Below are 16,421 nucleotides of genomic sequence, written 5' to 3' on the forward strand. Positions count from 1 at the left end.
TATGTGACCTGTTGTGGTGAGGTGCACCAGCTAGCAGCTGGGTTAGGCCCAATGTGGACAACAGTCATCTTATAACAGAACCATAAGAAACTGTAAATTTTTTCCAGCTAGAAATTTTTCTTTCAGAACAACTTGTTGGTTATGATTACTCAACCAGTTTCTAATCCAGGTTAGTAATCTCTTGTTAAATGCAAAGTGAGTTTAGTTAGGTTTTTTTTTTTACATGACTCTTAAGTTTTTCAAAGTCCATAAATATATCTAAAACCTACGTCATTCTTTTTGTTGTAGCTTGAGATGAGCACAAAGTAAGAAACTAGAAAATTACTTGAGAATGTTGAAGTCTACAGCCAAATAGTCATTTATTAGATAGCTGCTTTATATATATATATATATATATATATATATATACAGTCGTACCTCGGTACTCGACCATACTAGAGCAACACGAAAAAGTTTAAATCTGGGAAGAAATACTCGAACAAAGTATAGAGGCGGTCGAGTACCGAGGTACGACTGTATATATATATACACATACACATGAGGTCTGTCCAGAAAATATCCAGTCATTATGAATATTTGCAGAACTGGTATTGCAATCCTAACAAAAGTTGGCGGATACTGACAGAAGACCCTACTGCACGTGAATGACCATAGTCCCCTGTGACAACTCAGTTACTGGCCAAACATGGTTGAGTAAAGGTGTGTACTGTTTGACCATCGTGTCTCATGACCCATGAGCAGAAGGAATTTTGTGCTAAAGCTTCACAGGACATGTTTCAAGCTGCTACAAATGACTCAAATTTCCTGAAACAAGTAATAACTGGAGATGAGCCATGTGTCTACGGCTATGACCCAGAAACAAAAACACAATCTAGCCAATGGAAGTCACCTGCGTCAATGCAACGATAACAGTACAAACCTTCACTCAACTATGTCTGGCCGGTAACTGAGTTGTCACATGGAACTATGGCCACTCACGCACAGTAGGGTCTTCTGTCAGTGTTTGCCAACTTTGTTAGAATTGCACTACCAGTTCTGCAAATATTGATAATGACTGGATGCTTTCCAGACAAATCTCAGGTGTGTGTATATATATATATATATATATATATATATATATATATATATATATATATATGCATGAGAAATCACATGAACTCTTGGTTATAGATATGCAGAAAAACCACCAAGGAAAATTATAAAATGATGACTGAGCACTTTGTCTGTTTAAACATCTTCAGGGTACATGTACACTAAGGATGTCTAAATAGACAAAAGTGCTCAGTCATCATTTTATAATTTTCCATGGTGGTGTTTCTGCATATATATATATATATATTTACTGTCAGGTTTCAACCTTTATATTTTTTCTCATTGTTCCCACACTCCTATTCTACATCACGAGTGACTAGCCATGTGTTTTCTCTGTATATTGTCACTCTATTTCACCCCTTGCTGGGATTTTGGCAGTCGCACACCTGTTTCTGTGTTTGGTTAGGTTAGGCTAGACTTCGTACTGGTCGCTGCAATTCCAGTGATCAGATTTCAGCCAAATGGGGAGGCTGACATCTTTCACTCAACTGTTGGATGTGCTGACGTTGTTTAGAAATTAAGGTATTCTATGCCTTAGGAGATTAAATAGTGTAACAACAAATAGACATTTGGGAATGGATGCTAAGATGAGATTGTATGAAAGGGTGATTGTGCCAACAGCACTGTGTGGGGCAGAAACATGGAACATAAAAAAGGAAGAGTTTAAATGTGTTTGAGATGAAATGCCTGAGAAGTGTGACCAGAGGTTACTAGGCTGGATAGTGAGAAACAAAAAGGTGCAAAGGGAGTTGGGAGATAGGGTTGATGAAAGAGTACTGGTATGGTTTGGACACATGGAAAGAATGAGTGACGAAAGGTTAGTAAAAGAGGTGTGGAAGGCAGATGTGGAGGGAGTGAACATGAGGGGGCAACCAAGGATGAGGTGGATGGGTTAAAAAGGGCATTGGGAAAGAGGGGGATGTCTGTTGAGGAAGGAAGGGAAAAGACAGAAGTTAGGGGTAAGTGGAGAATGGCTGTGTATGGATGATGTTGTGATGCATGGAAGGGAGTGGGTGGGGGATGCAGGGGGTGAGTTGAGTATGTGTGAATGATATTTTGACACAACCGAAAGGGATTTCTCCCTGTCTTTTCTTTTTCTGCACGAGAGGAAGGAGGGGGTGGGGAGATCGCTGATTACTTGAAGTGGCCTTGCTGTGGATGTGCTGTGTCTTGCTGCATTGTCCCTGACCCAGGGCAGTGAGTGAGATGCAAGGATGATCCATCATCCAGGAGGAGCCAAGAAAGGGAGTAGTGGTGAATGGGAGTGGAGTATGTGGAGATGAAATGGGTGGGAGTGGATTTATGATTTTGACTTTGGCTACCTCCCTTGTAGGGGAATAAGCCGTTGGTATATGTATCCATGAAATAAATCCTTGGTTGTTAAAATAACAACAGAGAACAAAAATGGTAGGAAATGATGGGGTGATGACTAATGACAGATGTAAATGTCATTAATTCTGGTGGGGGGGGAAAGAGAGAAGCAGCAAGAAGTGAAACTGAGAGGAATTGAAAGAGGAAAGGTGAAAATAAAGGGAAGGGTAAAATGATGGAGCAATGGGAAAATGAATAGGGAGAGGCATAGGAGGAGGAGTAGAAGTAGAGATGAGGAGAAAGATGAGAAGGTGGAAGTTAAGGCGAATAAGAAAGATCATGATCTATTCATGACAGTGTCGTCATTGAAGTCCCTTATCACATCTGTTATATATCACTGACAAAAATATGGCAGATAGATGGTAAGGCACGCAGGTGGTGTCGGGGATAATTGAGGAAAGAGAAGGCTAGTATGAGTGTTGAAAAGGTGACAGACAAGCAATTTTATTCAACTAAAGAGCCTCCTGCATTTTTTAGAATTAATACTCGTTTGTTTTGTCAATGCTGCCATGAGGCATTTTTATTCACATGAAGAGAAACTTACCCTATCCAAGTAATTAAGGCACTTGTTGAGTGGCACTTCAAAAATCACATCGTGAAAAATGACTGTGTGAAGTCAGGGTGAGTGAGGGTAAAGGGAAACAAGGAAGAGAAGAGTGAGGATGCCCCAAGAAGAGACTGACCCACCCAAAGGAGAGGGGTCACCAGTTCAAAGTGAGGCAGGTTGAAGAAAGGCCAAGAAGAAAGAGCACTGGCTGTCAAATTGAGAAGTTCACACTGTGGGTCAATGTATTACAACAAGGTACCACATCTTCAGTTGTTGACTGGTGGGTCCCCCATTATCCTCTCGTGGACCACATTTAAAGGCCGACCCTATCTTTCAGTATTGTTGGACATGAAAAAGACCACAAGATGGCCAAAAGAGGCCCACTTCTCCAATGTGGAATGCCTCCTTTTCTTGCGTCCTCAGAAGGTCAAACCATTACAGTATTATACCAAAATACATTGTACCTGCTTGCATAATCTATGGGCAGAAGGCAAGTGTGATTATGCACTGTTTACAGACCTTGATGGTAATTCGTGTCAGCTAATGTGGGAGCTCGTCGGGGATCCCCTCCCAAGTGTCTCTGGGAGAAGAGCAACCTTTGCTTATGGACCCCATTAACCGACTGATGACTAGCAAGACAAGATGACGAGTTATCACGAGTGTACAGCGACCTGCAACCTTTACGTGTTGCTCTTTATAGCTGACCTGGGAGAGGTACTAACACTCATGTGCCACCTGGGAGAGGTGCTAACACACATGGTATAGCTGTAGTACTTATTATACAACTCTACAAATGTCAATGTATCTGTGAGGATGAATAGTGCTGAAAATGTCTTTGATGACATGTTGATGTAATTTACGACTTGGCTGCAAAGGATCAGTTTACAAAATATAGACACGTATTGCAGAACTTATAGTATCCATCAGCTAGATCTAGCCACACAGCTAAAAATACATCCTTTAGCGTTCACTGTGCAAATGTTTAAGATAAGACCATCGCAATTTTCAAACCCAAATGTTCCTAATTGGCTTTTAGATTATATCTAAATAAATAAATTAAATTTGTTTTTCCATCATCCTGGAGTTTTATATGTTCTCATCGGCATTTTTATTTCACCAAAATGAGTTGTCTGCAACAAAAGTTGGGAATAATGGTCACCATCTTGATGACATATATTGATGAATTAAACACAAAGCTGACATTGGTTTTGTGCATAGGACCTGCATGACTGTGCATTGAACTGTAATTTTCTCTATTTCCCTCAGTTTTGAACATCTTCAAATGGTCGCTGTGATGTGATGTAATAAATTCCTGTCACAGATTCGTAAAGCACGAAAGTTAGTAGTTTTTGTTTATGCACATTGGTGACCACACTGTTAAAAAGTGGCCTTTCAGTATAGAAAAGTACAGTAAATGGAAACTTTACATCACTGCTTTTATCATAGAAGTGCAAAACAAGAACATATACTTTATGATTACCTTGAATAAGTAATATTCCACATACTTCTCTTATCAATAATAAACCTAAATTTGATGCAGAATATATAGGGCATTATACATTGCAATAAACTTTGTCCCTTGTTCTATATCAATAACATAACTGGTAGTTTTATAACTAGAAACGGATAAGTACATTTACCCAGTAGTATCATCACAATGTTTGCTAGAATCTATATACAATATATTTGATTAAATACAATGTATTTATTTGTACTTGAATGTACTTGGTATTTTTCAAGTACTTTGGGTCTAAGTACAAGTAGGCTTACAAGTACCATTGAATTTTTAAACTCCAAGTACATGAAAATCTGTACTTAAGTCCAGGTACAAGTACATGTGCTTGGACCCAACCCTGATGCCATAGCTTCATCATGTTCATGGCTATGCACATGTATGTCGTTAGGCCTAGGCTTCTTACTACATGATGTACATGTAGGGTAGGCCTACATGATGTATGTATCACTATGAGAAGAAAGTAGACAAACGTGGTTGCCACGGTCACAGTTATCCAAGTTTTACTGAATCGTGAGGTTCTGCCAGACTGAATTAAGAGCCTTGGACATTAATAAAAGGTACAAACCACAAAATTGTGTCCATTTGGCCAACAAAGTATTGTTTTCCCCCTTTGTTTTGTCATCGCCATGTTCAGAGTCTGAACAGGAGTAACTCTCATTGCTAATGTCCCTGTATGTGACCCAGACTTGATCTCCTGATCAACAAATTCTGACCAGTTTCACTCAGATTAGAAGAATTTTCATTATCACTCTCCGAGAAAGGTTCTGTTTGTGTCGAGTCTGCCATGGTAAACAATTCAAAGATATACGTCATCAATGCAGACAATGGATGTTGGGGTAGATATATTAAAAAAAAAAATATGGGGCAAATTGAAAAGTACTTAGTTTCTAGATGTGGTTTACCATACATTTTTGTAAAATAGTACATTTACTGTGTGCTTATCCTTTAAATCATATTCACAGTGTAGCCACGAACACGTGTTTGTTACCTGATCCACCGACTAAGAAGTGGCCAAATTACAGATGAGCAAGGGTAATATTACCCTTCGGCTGCACTTCCAGCCTCCTCCAATCTTCTATATCCAGGATCAATGATTGTCAACTGCACTCGAGTTCATAGGTACTGCTGAACTGATAGACCCTATCCAGCATTAACCTCCGGGCAGTTGTATGACCTATAGGTAGCTGCATGATTTCTGGAATGAGGTCCAGACTTCTGTGAGTGGGTATCCTACTTCTGGCACTACAAATGCGTCCATTCTTCATCTGGACTATCGTCTGCTGTGCCGCTCGAAGTTCCTGGTGAGGAACCTCTCCCGCCGACTCCTCCATCTTCATTGTTGTCGTAGATGCTCCAACGGCTGTCGGGTTCCTCCTCAACAGTTCCCGGGAGGACAGGCTGGAGGCCCTGATGAGGTGGAGGAACTGCCAAAGGAGGATTCTGGGAAGTTGGCTTATCATACAGTGGCTGTTTCTTGAGCGAAGGAATAATTGGTTGGAGTGTAGGTAAGTGAGAAGGCAGGGCCAACTCCACTTCACCGGCGCCTACTGCCGGCAGTTGGCCATCACCTTGATGTGAAGCCAGTAGCTGGAACACCTGTCATGTGTAAAAGAACAGGAAAAAATGTATCTAAATGTTAAACACACACAGAAAGTGAAGGATATGAGCAAGATCGAAAGAATACAAAAGGCAGCAACCAAACAGGTCCCCGTCTGGCAGATAAAGCATATGAGGGATGACTAAAAGCACTGGACCTACCAACTTTGAAAGATTGAAGAGAAAGAGGTGATATGATTACAATATTCAGGTCACTAATAGGATAGATTGCATTGACAGAGATCTGGTTAAAGATGGGAAGGCTTTAAGAGGAGAAAAAACACATGTCTAAAGGATGTGAAGAAATAGTTTTCCATAGATGCATAAATACTTGGAGCAGCTTAAGAAGTGATATAGCCCAAGTTTAAACAATACACAAGTTCAAATCTAAATATGATAACTGAAAATGAGTCCAGGTATGACAAAAAATAAAATAGAGAATAGAAGACTGGACCCAATGAATGTTACTACTATCCTGTACACTACAGGAACAACTCCATTCTGTTCATACACATTATTAACTCAATTTAGTTCTGTTAAGGTGATGTCCTTTAAGTACAATAAATTTGTCTGGCTTCCGTAGTTATAGGATTTCATTTAACATGTCACTGTAGTGAAGGGGTTGGTGGACATATTCTCCCTTTGCCACTATAATAATGTTCTAACATTTAATGATATTGTTTTCAATTTGCCAGAATAAAAATTTTACATAGCAAAATAAAATGGTAACTAAAAGAAAGCAAATAAGTGACAACAGAAAGAAGGGTAGAAGACTAACAGAAGAATTTAGAATACAGGTTTATGTGGGTGCTTTTCAAATTACAAGGAAATGAGAAATACATTTATAGAAAAGGCATTGTCATTCACAGATCTATAGAAAGCATATGACTGGGTACAGGAGCATTGCACAAGTCATTAAGATATGTATAGATAAGAAAAAAAAAAGTAATGAACACTGTTGAAGTTATCAGAAATATACATATTTCCAGTCCTGGATACCCATATGAATAAGGAGGTGTAGTATCAAAGATTAAGATGTATACAGTTTTCGTGGATATGGAAAAGTTGTATGATTAAATGGGTAAAATGTACATGGTTTTCATGCATACAGAAAAGTTGTACAATTAAATGGGTAAAGAGGCCCTCTGGAAGGTATAAGAGGTGTTGGAGGAAGGTTATTAAAGGTAGTTAAGAACAGGTGTATGGAAGGGGGGTGTAAGTGATGATGTAAGGGAATGGAACTAATTGACACACCTGGTTGAGCGTCGTTTGTGCCACATCATACTCAGTGACCCCGAGGGCACGGCACTCCTCCAGGGCTTCAAAGATGGAATGTAACGGTGTCTGGCGTGGCACCTCCGCCAGCAGTGTCAGGTGGTGGTGATCCTGAAGAAGATGGTATAATATTTCTCAAGTGACAATATATACACTGCATCATATGGCAACATTGAGTGCAAAGGTATGTGGATACACATCTGTTATATTAGAGTGGGAAGGTTGAAATCCTCAGGTATTCTCTGCCTGTCATGAATCTCGTTTCAAGATTTTACAACCCTCTTCACCTCATCTCCTGACAAAGAAGAGGATTGCAGGATCTTGAGGCAAGACTCAGATGCTAGATATGTGTTATAGTATAGTCATTCTTTACTATAGTATAAGTAGTGATTATTCCCTACACAGTGTGTGCAGTGTTTAACCCCTAATAGTAATTTGTAGTGCATCATTAGACGTACACCATTTAATCTATAGTTCAATCATTACATAACTGTTCTACATAGCAGTACCTCATATACACATTCAGCTTTGGCACTGTTGCCATATCTATATTCCATAAGCATTCATGTATTTGGTATAACATTACCTCTAATAATTTTGCATGCAAGTTCCTCATTTATATATATGTTTACCTTATGTTATGTTTCTTTTGTCTTTGATGTGATATATATTTCTACCTACAAATTCCACCTGGCAACAGGGTGCCAAAAGTGTGCTATTTGCCCATATGCCCAGACCTACACCTGAGGCAGTTGGGGGAAATTGCACTCTTCTGCCACCCTGTTTCCAGGTGGAATTTGTAGGTATAATAATATAGGAATGCATTTATCTTTAAAGAGAACACGGGGAACACTGTACTTTGTTGGGAAAACATGAAGAATATAGTCTACTACCTTTAGGAAAGCAAAGGCAATGTATGACATCCAGATGTACGAAGACCATACTGACCTTCATGAGAGGCATGAATACTAACTTTTAGAAGAAGCGTGGGGAACTTGGAGCGAAGATACTCAATGACCGAAGACATGTCCTCGATGTCTTCTGCTCGAATTTTAAGTGAGTATTTGTCGCCCAGTCTGACAAAAGATAAAGAATGTTAAAACTATGAAATGCATGTAAATGGGCATGAATCTGTATATGCATATATAGGTATATACATGAACATGTACATACAAATGCATATACATATTAATATGGCATAAATACAGATATCTATTTTCAAAAACTTCAGTTTTCATGCCAATGGAAATGATGTCAAGGGAATAGGCCTCTTTTGTACATCCCCACATGGTGCACTTGATATCTCAAGGAAACCACCATGGATTTTAGAAATCTAATTAGTGCCTTGACCAACAAAGACCGAAATGAGAAAGCAAACTAAACAATGCTTTAACTGAACATACATATACACATATATTTAAATCCATATAGTGGAGGAAAGGAAACTCGGAATGGATGAGCTTTTATTCTCTAACATTTCAGCTGCTCCTAACTCAGAGAATATTAGGAAAGAGTTAACCAAAGTTTAAGGAACAGACATTCAAAAATTTCTAACCAACACTAGTGTACTTATACATATGAAACTATTAAAAAACAACTGTAAAGTATTAGTGAGTTAACCTCTAGCTTACTTGTGTTTGAGGTAGTGCGGTGATCCCAGGCAGACAAAGTGACCATTGACCATAATGGCCAGACGGTGGGTCAGGTGGTTGACCTCGTCCATTGAGTGAGACGTCAAGAGGCAAGTTCTCCCTGACTGGACCACTGAATGGATGGCACGCCATACCAAACGGCGCGATTTGGGGTCCATTCCACTGCAGAATGCCCAATGGTGATAATGTTAAGATGAAAGAGGGAGGGGAGCAGAGTGAATGAGAAAGGTGGGGGGAAGATAAAATTTATTTGGCATAAGGATTTTCAGTAGATTTCAGAATCATGCATTGATGCTAGATTGATCAAAGTTTCTGTCTTATAATAAACCTTCATTTTAGTGACTGTCTCCAATAGGAACTCCAGCCCATATGGGTTTTTTGAAGACTGAGTCCTGCAGACCCCAACCTGAGTTAGGCAGTCATTTTGTTGCCCTGGATCTCTTCTGCTGGAGGTCCATGGTCCTGAGAAACCCAGCCACAGCCACCTGCAGCTGCAGTCTGCTAGGGAGGGGTATGTGCCTGATCTCCAGCTGAATGAGGTGTCAATCGATGGAGACCCATGGACCCAACTCCAAATTAATCTGTCAATCAAGTGGCCTATTTTATATAAAATTTAGACTGGAATGCTCTCCTCATCTGAATAAATTAACTTGCCTTGTGGGTTCATCAAGGAGGACCAAGAGAGGATCTCCCAGGAGGGCAAGGGCGGTGGAGAGCTTCCTCTTGCAGCCCCCTGACAGACGTTTCGTCAGTGTGGTGGTGTGCTGCGTCAGTCCCAGGCATGCCAGGACACGTTGCACCACCTGAAGAAAGAGGACCTTTGATCAGGTGGGTGAGGAGTGTCTGCAGGAGGGCAGCAGCAAAGAGCTATTTTCTTGCTACTACCCATGCACACATTCAACTTCTATAATATGGTAATGTACTTTGTTTTCTGACTAATGGTTGATGATTCTATTAAACCCTTCTTCAGCCGGGTATCCCTTAGGGCAGGGGTTCTCAACCCTTCTCCCATTACATCTGAGAGTCCTAAGACCATTGACCTGTACCCCCATTAACTTAACACAAAATACAGGATGGTAATATATTAATACTAATTGAATATGCAATGGCACTACAATGGATATCAAATGGACAATGTTCTCTCTGCAGATTTAAATGTTAAGTAATCTTTCTTTGGTCATCTAAGTACCCCTGTAAACTGTCTCGAGAATCCCTGGGGGTTCGTGAACCCCAAGTTGAGAACCCCTACCGTAGAGAATACATTATTGTGCACTTTCCCACTTTCCAATGGATATTTTGCAAAGACACCACATGGGAGCTTGGATGTTTGATTTCCAGCCAATAGAAGCACTCTTCAGCTCTTTACACAGCCAATCAAAACTTAGTAGGACCAGGGGGTGTATTCAAAGAACTCAGAAGCTACCAATATTATAAGAACCATTATAGCATTAAGAAGAATTCCTTTGGTTGGTTAAATGGTTTACATGCAGTCTTGACCAAGGTTAAAATGGTTAAGAATTGCAATCTAAAACATTTCTGAGTTGCAGAAGATGAGCCCCAGCTGGCAATGGGATTAGCACGATTCCCCTTGTGCCAAGGTACTTACGGGCAACAACTTTGTCAAACACAAACGTACCTTAGAATTGCTTGAAAAATAATGTTCCCTCCCCCACTCCCTCCCAAATTCCAAGTATTTCTATGGGTGGCCAAAAAAAGGGTTAAGTAAGGAATGTATTGTGTATCATTACAAAATACTAGCCCTTCTATCCTTGGGAACAGTATTGCATTGAAGAAAAAATATATATATGTATATCCTAAGGATGTGAAATACTTAAGCCAATTTTCCAATAATAAAGTTGTGGGTACAAAAAGACACATGGTTAAACTCTAAAATTAAAAATGTGGATTCCTCTACCTGAGGGATTTCTTTGCTGGGAAACCCCCGGATCTTGGCCATTACCCTCATGGCCTCGGAGGGTGTCAGGTTAGGGTCAAGGGCATGGCTCTGCGGGCAATAGCTCATGACGGGGCGCTCCTGCCGAAGGGCTTCTTCCAGGGGCTTTCCATTGATCAGGATAGCGCCTCGTGTTGGCTGCAGGTCCCCTGTCAGACAGCGGAAGGCTGTGGTCTTCCCGGCACCATTGAGCCCCAGGAGACCAAAGCACTGATGGATAAGGAAAAGTGGTTAGCTGACGGAGGTGCTGGTAGAGACTAAATTCCGGACGCCTCCTCGGCCTCACTGCTAAAGCTAATATGGATATGCTCTTGAACACATTTTTCTATGTAACTTTCTCCTCCAGTCCACCCCTTCTTCCTCTCACCTCTTATCTTTCCCCATGTCTTCCCTTTCTTCATTTCCTTCTCACTTCTCTCTCTTCCACCCTTCTCTTTCTAACTTTCCTCTCTTCTCTTCCTCCCCTCACTGCCCCTTCTCTACCTCCAATTCCCTTGATTCACATCATCATCCCTTCTCTATATTCCATCCTTTACCTTCCCTTCCTTCCTCCTCAATCTCCCTTTTTTCTTGCAGATGCTACCCACCTCGCCCTTGCGTAGGGCCAAATAGAGAGCACTGACAGCGGTCACGGGTGGTGAGGTGAAGTCCCGGCCAAGTCCCACTACCCGGAGGACGGATTCATAGACAGAGGCGCCACCACACTGGATCCTGTAGAAGAGAGGAACTGTCCAGGGGGAGCTGCATAATGGCTGTTACATGCAGTACTGATATAGAACCTGATACAATTTAACGTGGAGTAGTGTTTGTGTTTAAATCTCCAATGTAAACATGTTCATATTGTTGGTATCAGGTTAAAGAATGATCTTGATTAATTCTTTACTGCCTACTGGAGACGATGATAATTGCTGCTGCTGCGTCGAATATCACTGACTGGAAAACCTACAGTCCCACAGTGGTTGCCAATTGTCCTTAGGTCCTCCCATTGATTGTGGGAAGAAATATCAAACTAATTTCTGTTCTTTATGAGTGCATTTTTTCTGCTACCAGTGTATAATAGAAGGAAGGGAGCCATTGCTGTTCATCAGCTATTCATATATAAAAAATAGTAAAAGTAATATAGTTGAAGTTGAATGAAGTCTTGAACCCAAAGTGTAAAGTGAATGTTAGTCCCTTGAGGCTGAACCTTCTGATTGAGGCAAGTGTGTTGACGGGCTCAAAAGACAAGCAACAGGGAAATATTTAACTTCTCTCTCACTTGACTTTCATTTGCACAAATGTCATTGGTCCCACTTATTAGGAAGAATGTAATGAACAAGAGGAATAGAAAAAGATTGTATTATATTTAGTTGCCAACAATTCATCAACATTTCCATGTTCATGGACATAAGAGAAGAAGAGAGAAGGAGTTTGAATGTGTTTGAGATGAGGTGTCTGAGAAGTATGGTGGGGGTTACTAGGCTGGATAGAGTGAGAAATGAGGAGGTGAGGAGGAGAACAGGGGTGAAAAAGGTTTTGGGAGATAGGGTTGATGAAAGAATATTAGGATGGTTTGGACACATGGAAAGAATGAGTGAAGAAAGACTAGTAAAAGAGGTATGGAAGGCAGATGTGGAGGGAGTGAACATGAGGGGACGTCCTAGGATGAGGTGGATGGATGGGGTGAAGGGGGCTTTGGGGAAGAGGGGAATGTCTGTTGAGGAAGGAAGGGAGAGGACTATAATACTACAAGTACTATAACTATAATACTAGTATGTATTGGTATTATACTTGTACCATATTAGTATCAGTACTATACCACTAGCACCAATACTACTAGTATTGCTACTATAGTACCAGTACCTCTACTATAATACCAGTACTGGTAGTACAGCTGCTATAAGTATTAGTAGTATTGGAAATTTACTAGTATAATAGTACCAGTACTATAGTACTATATTAGTATTAGTTCTTTACTAGTATATATGTTTAATTGCTATAGTACCAGTGCTGGTACATACATACATATACCAAGGCTTTTTCCCCCTTCCAAGGGAGGTAGCCAAAAAGGGAAAGGCATAAAAAACTCCCACCCATTTCATCCCTAAATACACTCCACACCCCTCCCACCCTCCCTCTCATCTGAGCACCAGTGCTGGTACTAGTACTATAGTACCCTTACAATATGGCACTATTATAGTACTAGTGCAATAGTACCAGTACTAAACTGTAACAGTAATTTAGTATACTACTGGTACCATTGATTTCTTATTACAGTACTGGTACTATAGTACCAATAGTACTAGTTATATAATACCAGTATTATATATGGTACTGGTACTGTAGTATAGCACCAGTACTGCACCCTTCAACTATACCATAATTTGTTCTATAGTTCTATGTAGTACAGAACTGTAGAATAGTACTGTAGTGGTAAGGTACTATACAGTATATTGTACTGTATAGAACAGTCCTGTATAGTACTGTACAGCACAGCACTATATAGTGCTGTACCATACAATACTGTATAGTATTTTATGGTACAGTCCTATATAGTACTCTACTATACAGTACCATCTAGTACTATAGAGTTAAACAGTACTGTATATAGGAATAATGTATAGAAGAGTATGGACCAGTACTATATAGTACAAAACTAGTTATATAGTACTACTGTATAGTACTGTAGTAGACAACAGTAATGTGTAGTACTATATACTACTAGAGTATGTAATGTCTACAACAGTACTATATAGAACAATATGTAGTACTGTACTCAGTACTATAATGTATAGTATAATACAGTACTGTACAGTACTATTAATTCTTCTTGGTGACCTGATTGTGAGTTCAATTGAATTCATCTTGGTGAATCGATTGCAATTTGAATTTTATTTGTACTTTGTTAGTCTAGGTGACCAGCTTGTGAGTTTATAATAGGCCTATTAGTTAAAATAAAATCAAGTATCTGCTGTGTAAAGTAACGACATAGAATAACTTACTGTTCAAATAAAATTATTTAAAGTGTAGTCTAAGCTGTCTTTCATTTCTCATTCACACTTAGGCCAGATATGGTCTATTCCTGCAATAGACTTTCATCACATAAAAAAATACCACAGGCATTCTAGGCAGCATAAACAACAGATGTTTTCATCATGGCCATTTGGTCATTTTGACTGGTAACCTTGCTTGGCCTCCTAGGAGAATCACAGTGGTGTGGCCTTGCAGTACTCAATCATCCTTAAAACAAAACTAACTGAACTATAAACATCCTTGATGAACTAGACTAATATGTGAAATACAATAGGATGCAGTGGCTATGTAAGATTGTCCATGGGGACAGTAGCACCAGTAAATAATTAACCATAATACACTACTCCACCTCCCCTTTTCCACCCCTACAGGAAGAGCATAGATTCTTACTTGATTCTCTCAGCAGCAACATCACGGTCCTCCTCAGCGCCGGGTCCAGCCCGGGGACCTGAGGCAAAGACCCCTCGCCCTGTTCCAGAGGATCGGGTAGATTTAGATTTCGGTAACACTGGCTGCGGGAGGGGACCAAAGCAGCGGCGCCAGCCGTGAAGTGTGATATGGCTCAGGATCACCCACATGAAGAATACAAAGTAGTAGAGTCCCAGACCTCCTGTCAGGGTGAGGTCCCATGTGAAGGGACTTACGTAGGTGTCCTCCTCAAAGTGCTCCATGATCTTAGCCTGAAGGAGAAGAGATGGAAGTAGGCTGCTATATGTATGTATATATACACACCAAAAGGCTTCTTTCCCCTCACAAGGGAAATAGCCAGCTAAGGCATACATCTAAACTCCCCATTACAGCATGTGCACATATACATGTGTGTGCATGTATAGAGAGAGAGAGGGAAAGATCCAACACCTGAGGATGCACCATAAAGGGGGAGTGTTCCTAATGGAGTTCCCAAGGGTTTGGATTTAGGTCCCTTATTGTTCATTATGTATACAAATGACTTTGACAATGGAATCATTAGTGATGTTGGTAAGTTTGAGGATGACACTAAAATAGGACACCATATTAAATCAGGGAAAGACACCGGGATACTACAGGAAGATTTTAAAATGTATGGTTGGTGAAATAGCAAATGAACTTCATTATCTCAAAGTGCTGTGTGTTAAATGTAGGTTTACACAACCCAGAAAACAGGTATATCTTAGATTAAAAAAAAAAGGGAGAATGTGAGAAAGACTTGGGAGTGCTAGTGAGTCCTGATCTATACTCCAGAAAAAATGCATCGGTGTCAGAAATATAGCTAACAGGGCATTAGGACTTATTGCTATGATGGTTACAAACACAAGTGTAGATGTAGATGTCAAACTATATGTCATTAGAAAGACCCATCATTGAATATGCAGTACAGTTTTGGTTTTCATCCAATTGAATGGATACTAATTCACTAGAATCAATACACAGAAGAATGACCAAATGATACATGGGATCAGAAATTTACTTTAAGAAGACTGGTTTCGGCACCTTAATTTATACTCTCTGGAAAGATGTAGAATACAGGGTGACCTAATAGTGTTCAAATGGGTCAAGGGCTTTAACAAGGGTATGCTGACAAGGTCATCTTATCAAGACAACAGGGCAGGACTTGCAGTAAAAGATCTAAATTGGACAAATTTAGATTTATGAAGGAAATGGGCAAGAACTGGTTTACCAATAGAGTGGGTAATGAATGGAATAGACTTAATAACCATGTAGTGAACACTGAAACTATCAGTTGTTTTAAGAGAAGGTTAAGTAATTTTATGGATGGAGAGGATTAATGGTAATGGACATGGAACTGTCTAGTATAGGCCTTATGGCTTCCTAGTCTCCTTCATTCTTATGTCCTTATCAATTGCACATTGAAGCTACCCACCTTTAAGTAGGAAAATCCGAGATCCTTGGTTCCACTGACAAATGCAAAGGGCGGCAGGATAATGAACAAGAACTTGAGGATGTCCTCGACATCATAGCCTGTTGACCCTCTCTGCAAGAAAGAGCAGTGTTCCTGTAAGTCCTACTCAAAGCACCTCCCAAATATACTAAGGCTACTGACCTTGTACACTCTAGTTTCAATAATTCCTACTAAAGTTTGTTATTTACATTATAATAGTTTTTATTTATTATTTTATTATTATTATTTTTTTTTTGCATCCGACCTAGATATGAACCAAAAGGTCTCCTGTCGGGATGCTCCGCCTTTGTAATCCTTTGTAAAGTCCCTTCTCTATTTTAGTACAGATAGTGACATTTTACATGTTATTATTTCAGTCCTTCAAAAATACCAAGAAACCTTAGGTAAAGTCATGTCTATTCAACTCCTCGTTAACTTTTGCTAAAGAACAGCAAATTCCATCATAATTTCTGAAAAAAAAAGGCTGTCATGACACAGACATAAGCGTCATCGTATTCAAGAAAATA

At 39.9% G+C, this 16,421-nt stretch overlaps 1 protein-coding gene across 1 annotated transcript in view; it reads right to left on the reverse strand.

Moving 5' to 3' along the window:
- Nucleotides 1-1,858: 1,858 nt before the first annotated feature.
- Nucleotides 1,859-16,421, reverse strand: part of LOC143021347 (uncharacterized) — a 172,313-nt gene continuing 157,750 nt past the window's right edge. Inside the window, exons 85-93 of the mRNA XM_076178775.1 lie at nucleotides 15,877-15,987; nucleotides 14,406-14,695; nucleotides 11,591-11,714; nucleotides 10,965-11,213; nucleotides 9,704-9,852; nucleotides 9,029-9,211; nucleotides 8,371-8,473; nucleotides 7,377-7,508; nucleotides 1,859-6,122 (exon numbers count right to left, since the gene is read on the reverse strand). Coding sequence (XP_076034890.1) covers nucleotides 5,769-6,122; nucleotides 7,377-7,508; nucleotides 8,371-8,473; nucleotides 9,029-9,211; nucleotides 9,704-9,852; nucleotides 10,965-11,213; nucleotides 11,591-11,714; nucleotides 14,406-14,695; nucleotides 15,877-15,987 — 1,695 coding nt within the window. The 3' untranslated portion in view covers nucleotides 1,859-5,768. The remainder of the gene's footprint in view (nucleotides 6,123-7,376; nucleotides 7,509-8,370; nucleotides 8,474-9,028; nucleotides 9,212-9,703; nucleotides 9,853-10,964; nucleotides 11,214-11,590; nucleotides 11,715-14,405; nucleotides 14,696-15,876; nucleotides 15,988-16,421) is intronic.

The sequence above is a fragment of the Oratosquilla oratoria genome, chromosome 42 (assembly GCF_046742065.1).
Source record: "Oratosquilla oratoria isolate Oo_2021 chromosome 42, ASM4674206v1, whole genome shotgun sequence".
NCBI classification, from domain to species: domain Eukaryota; kingdom Metazoa; phylum Arthropoda; class Malacostraca; order Stomatopoda; family Squillidae; genus Oratosquilla; species Oratosquilla oratoria.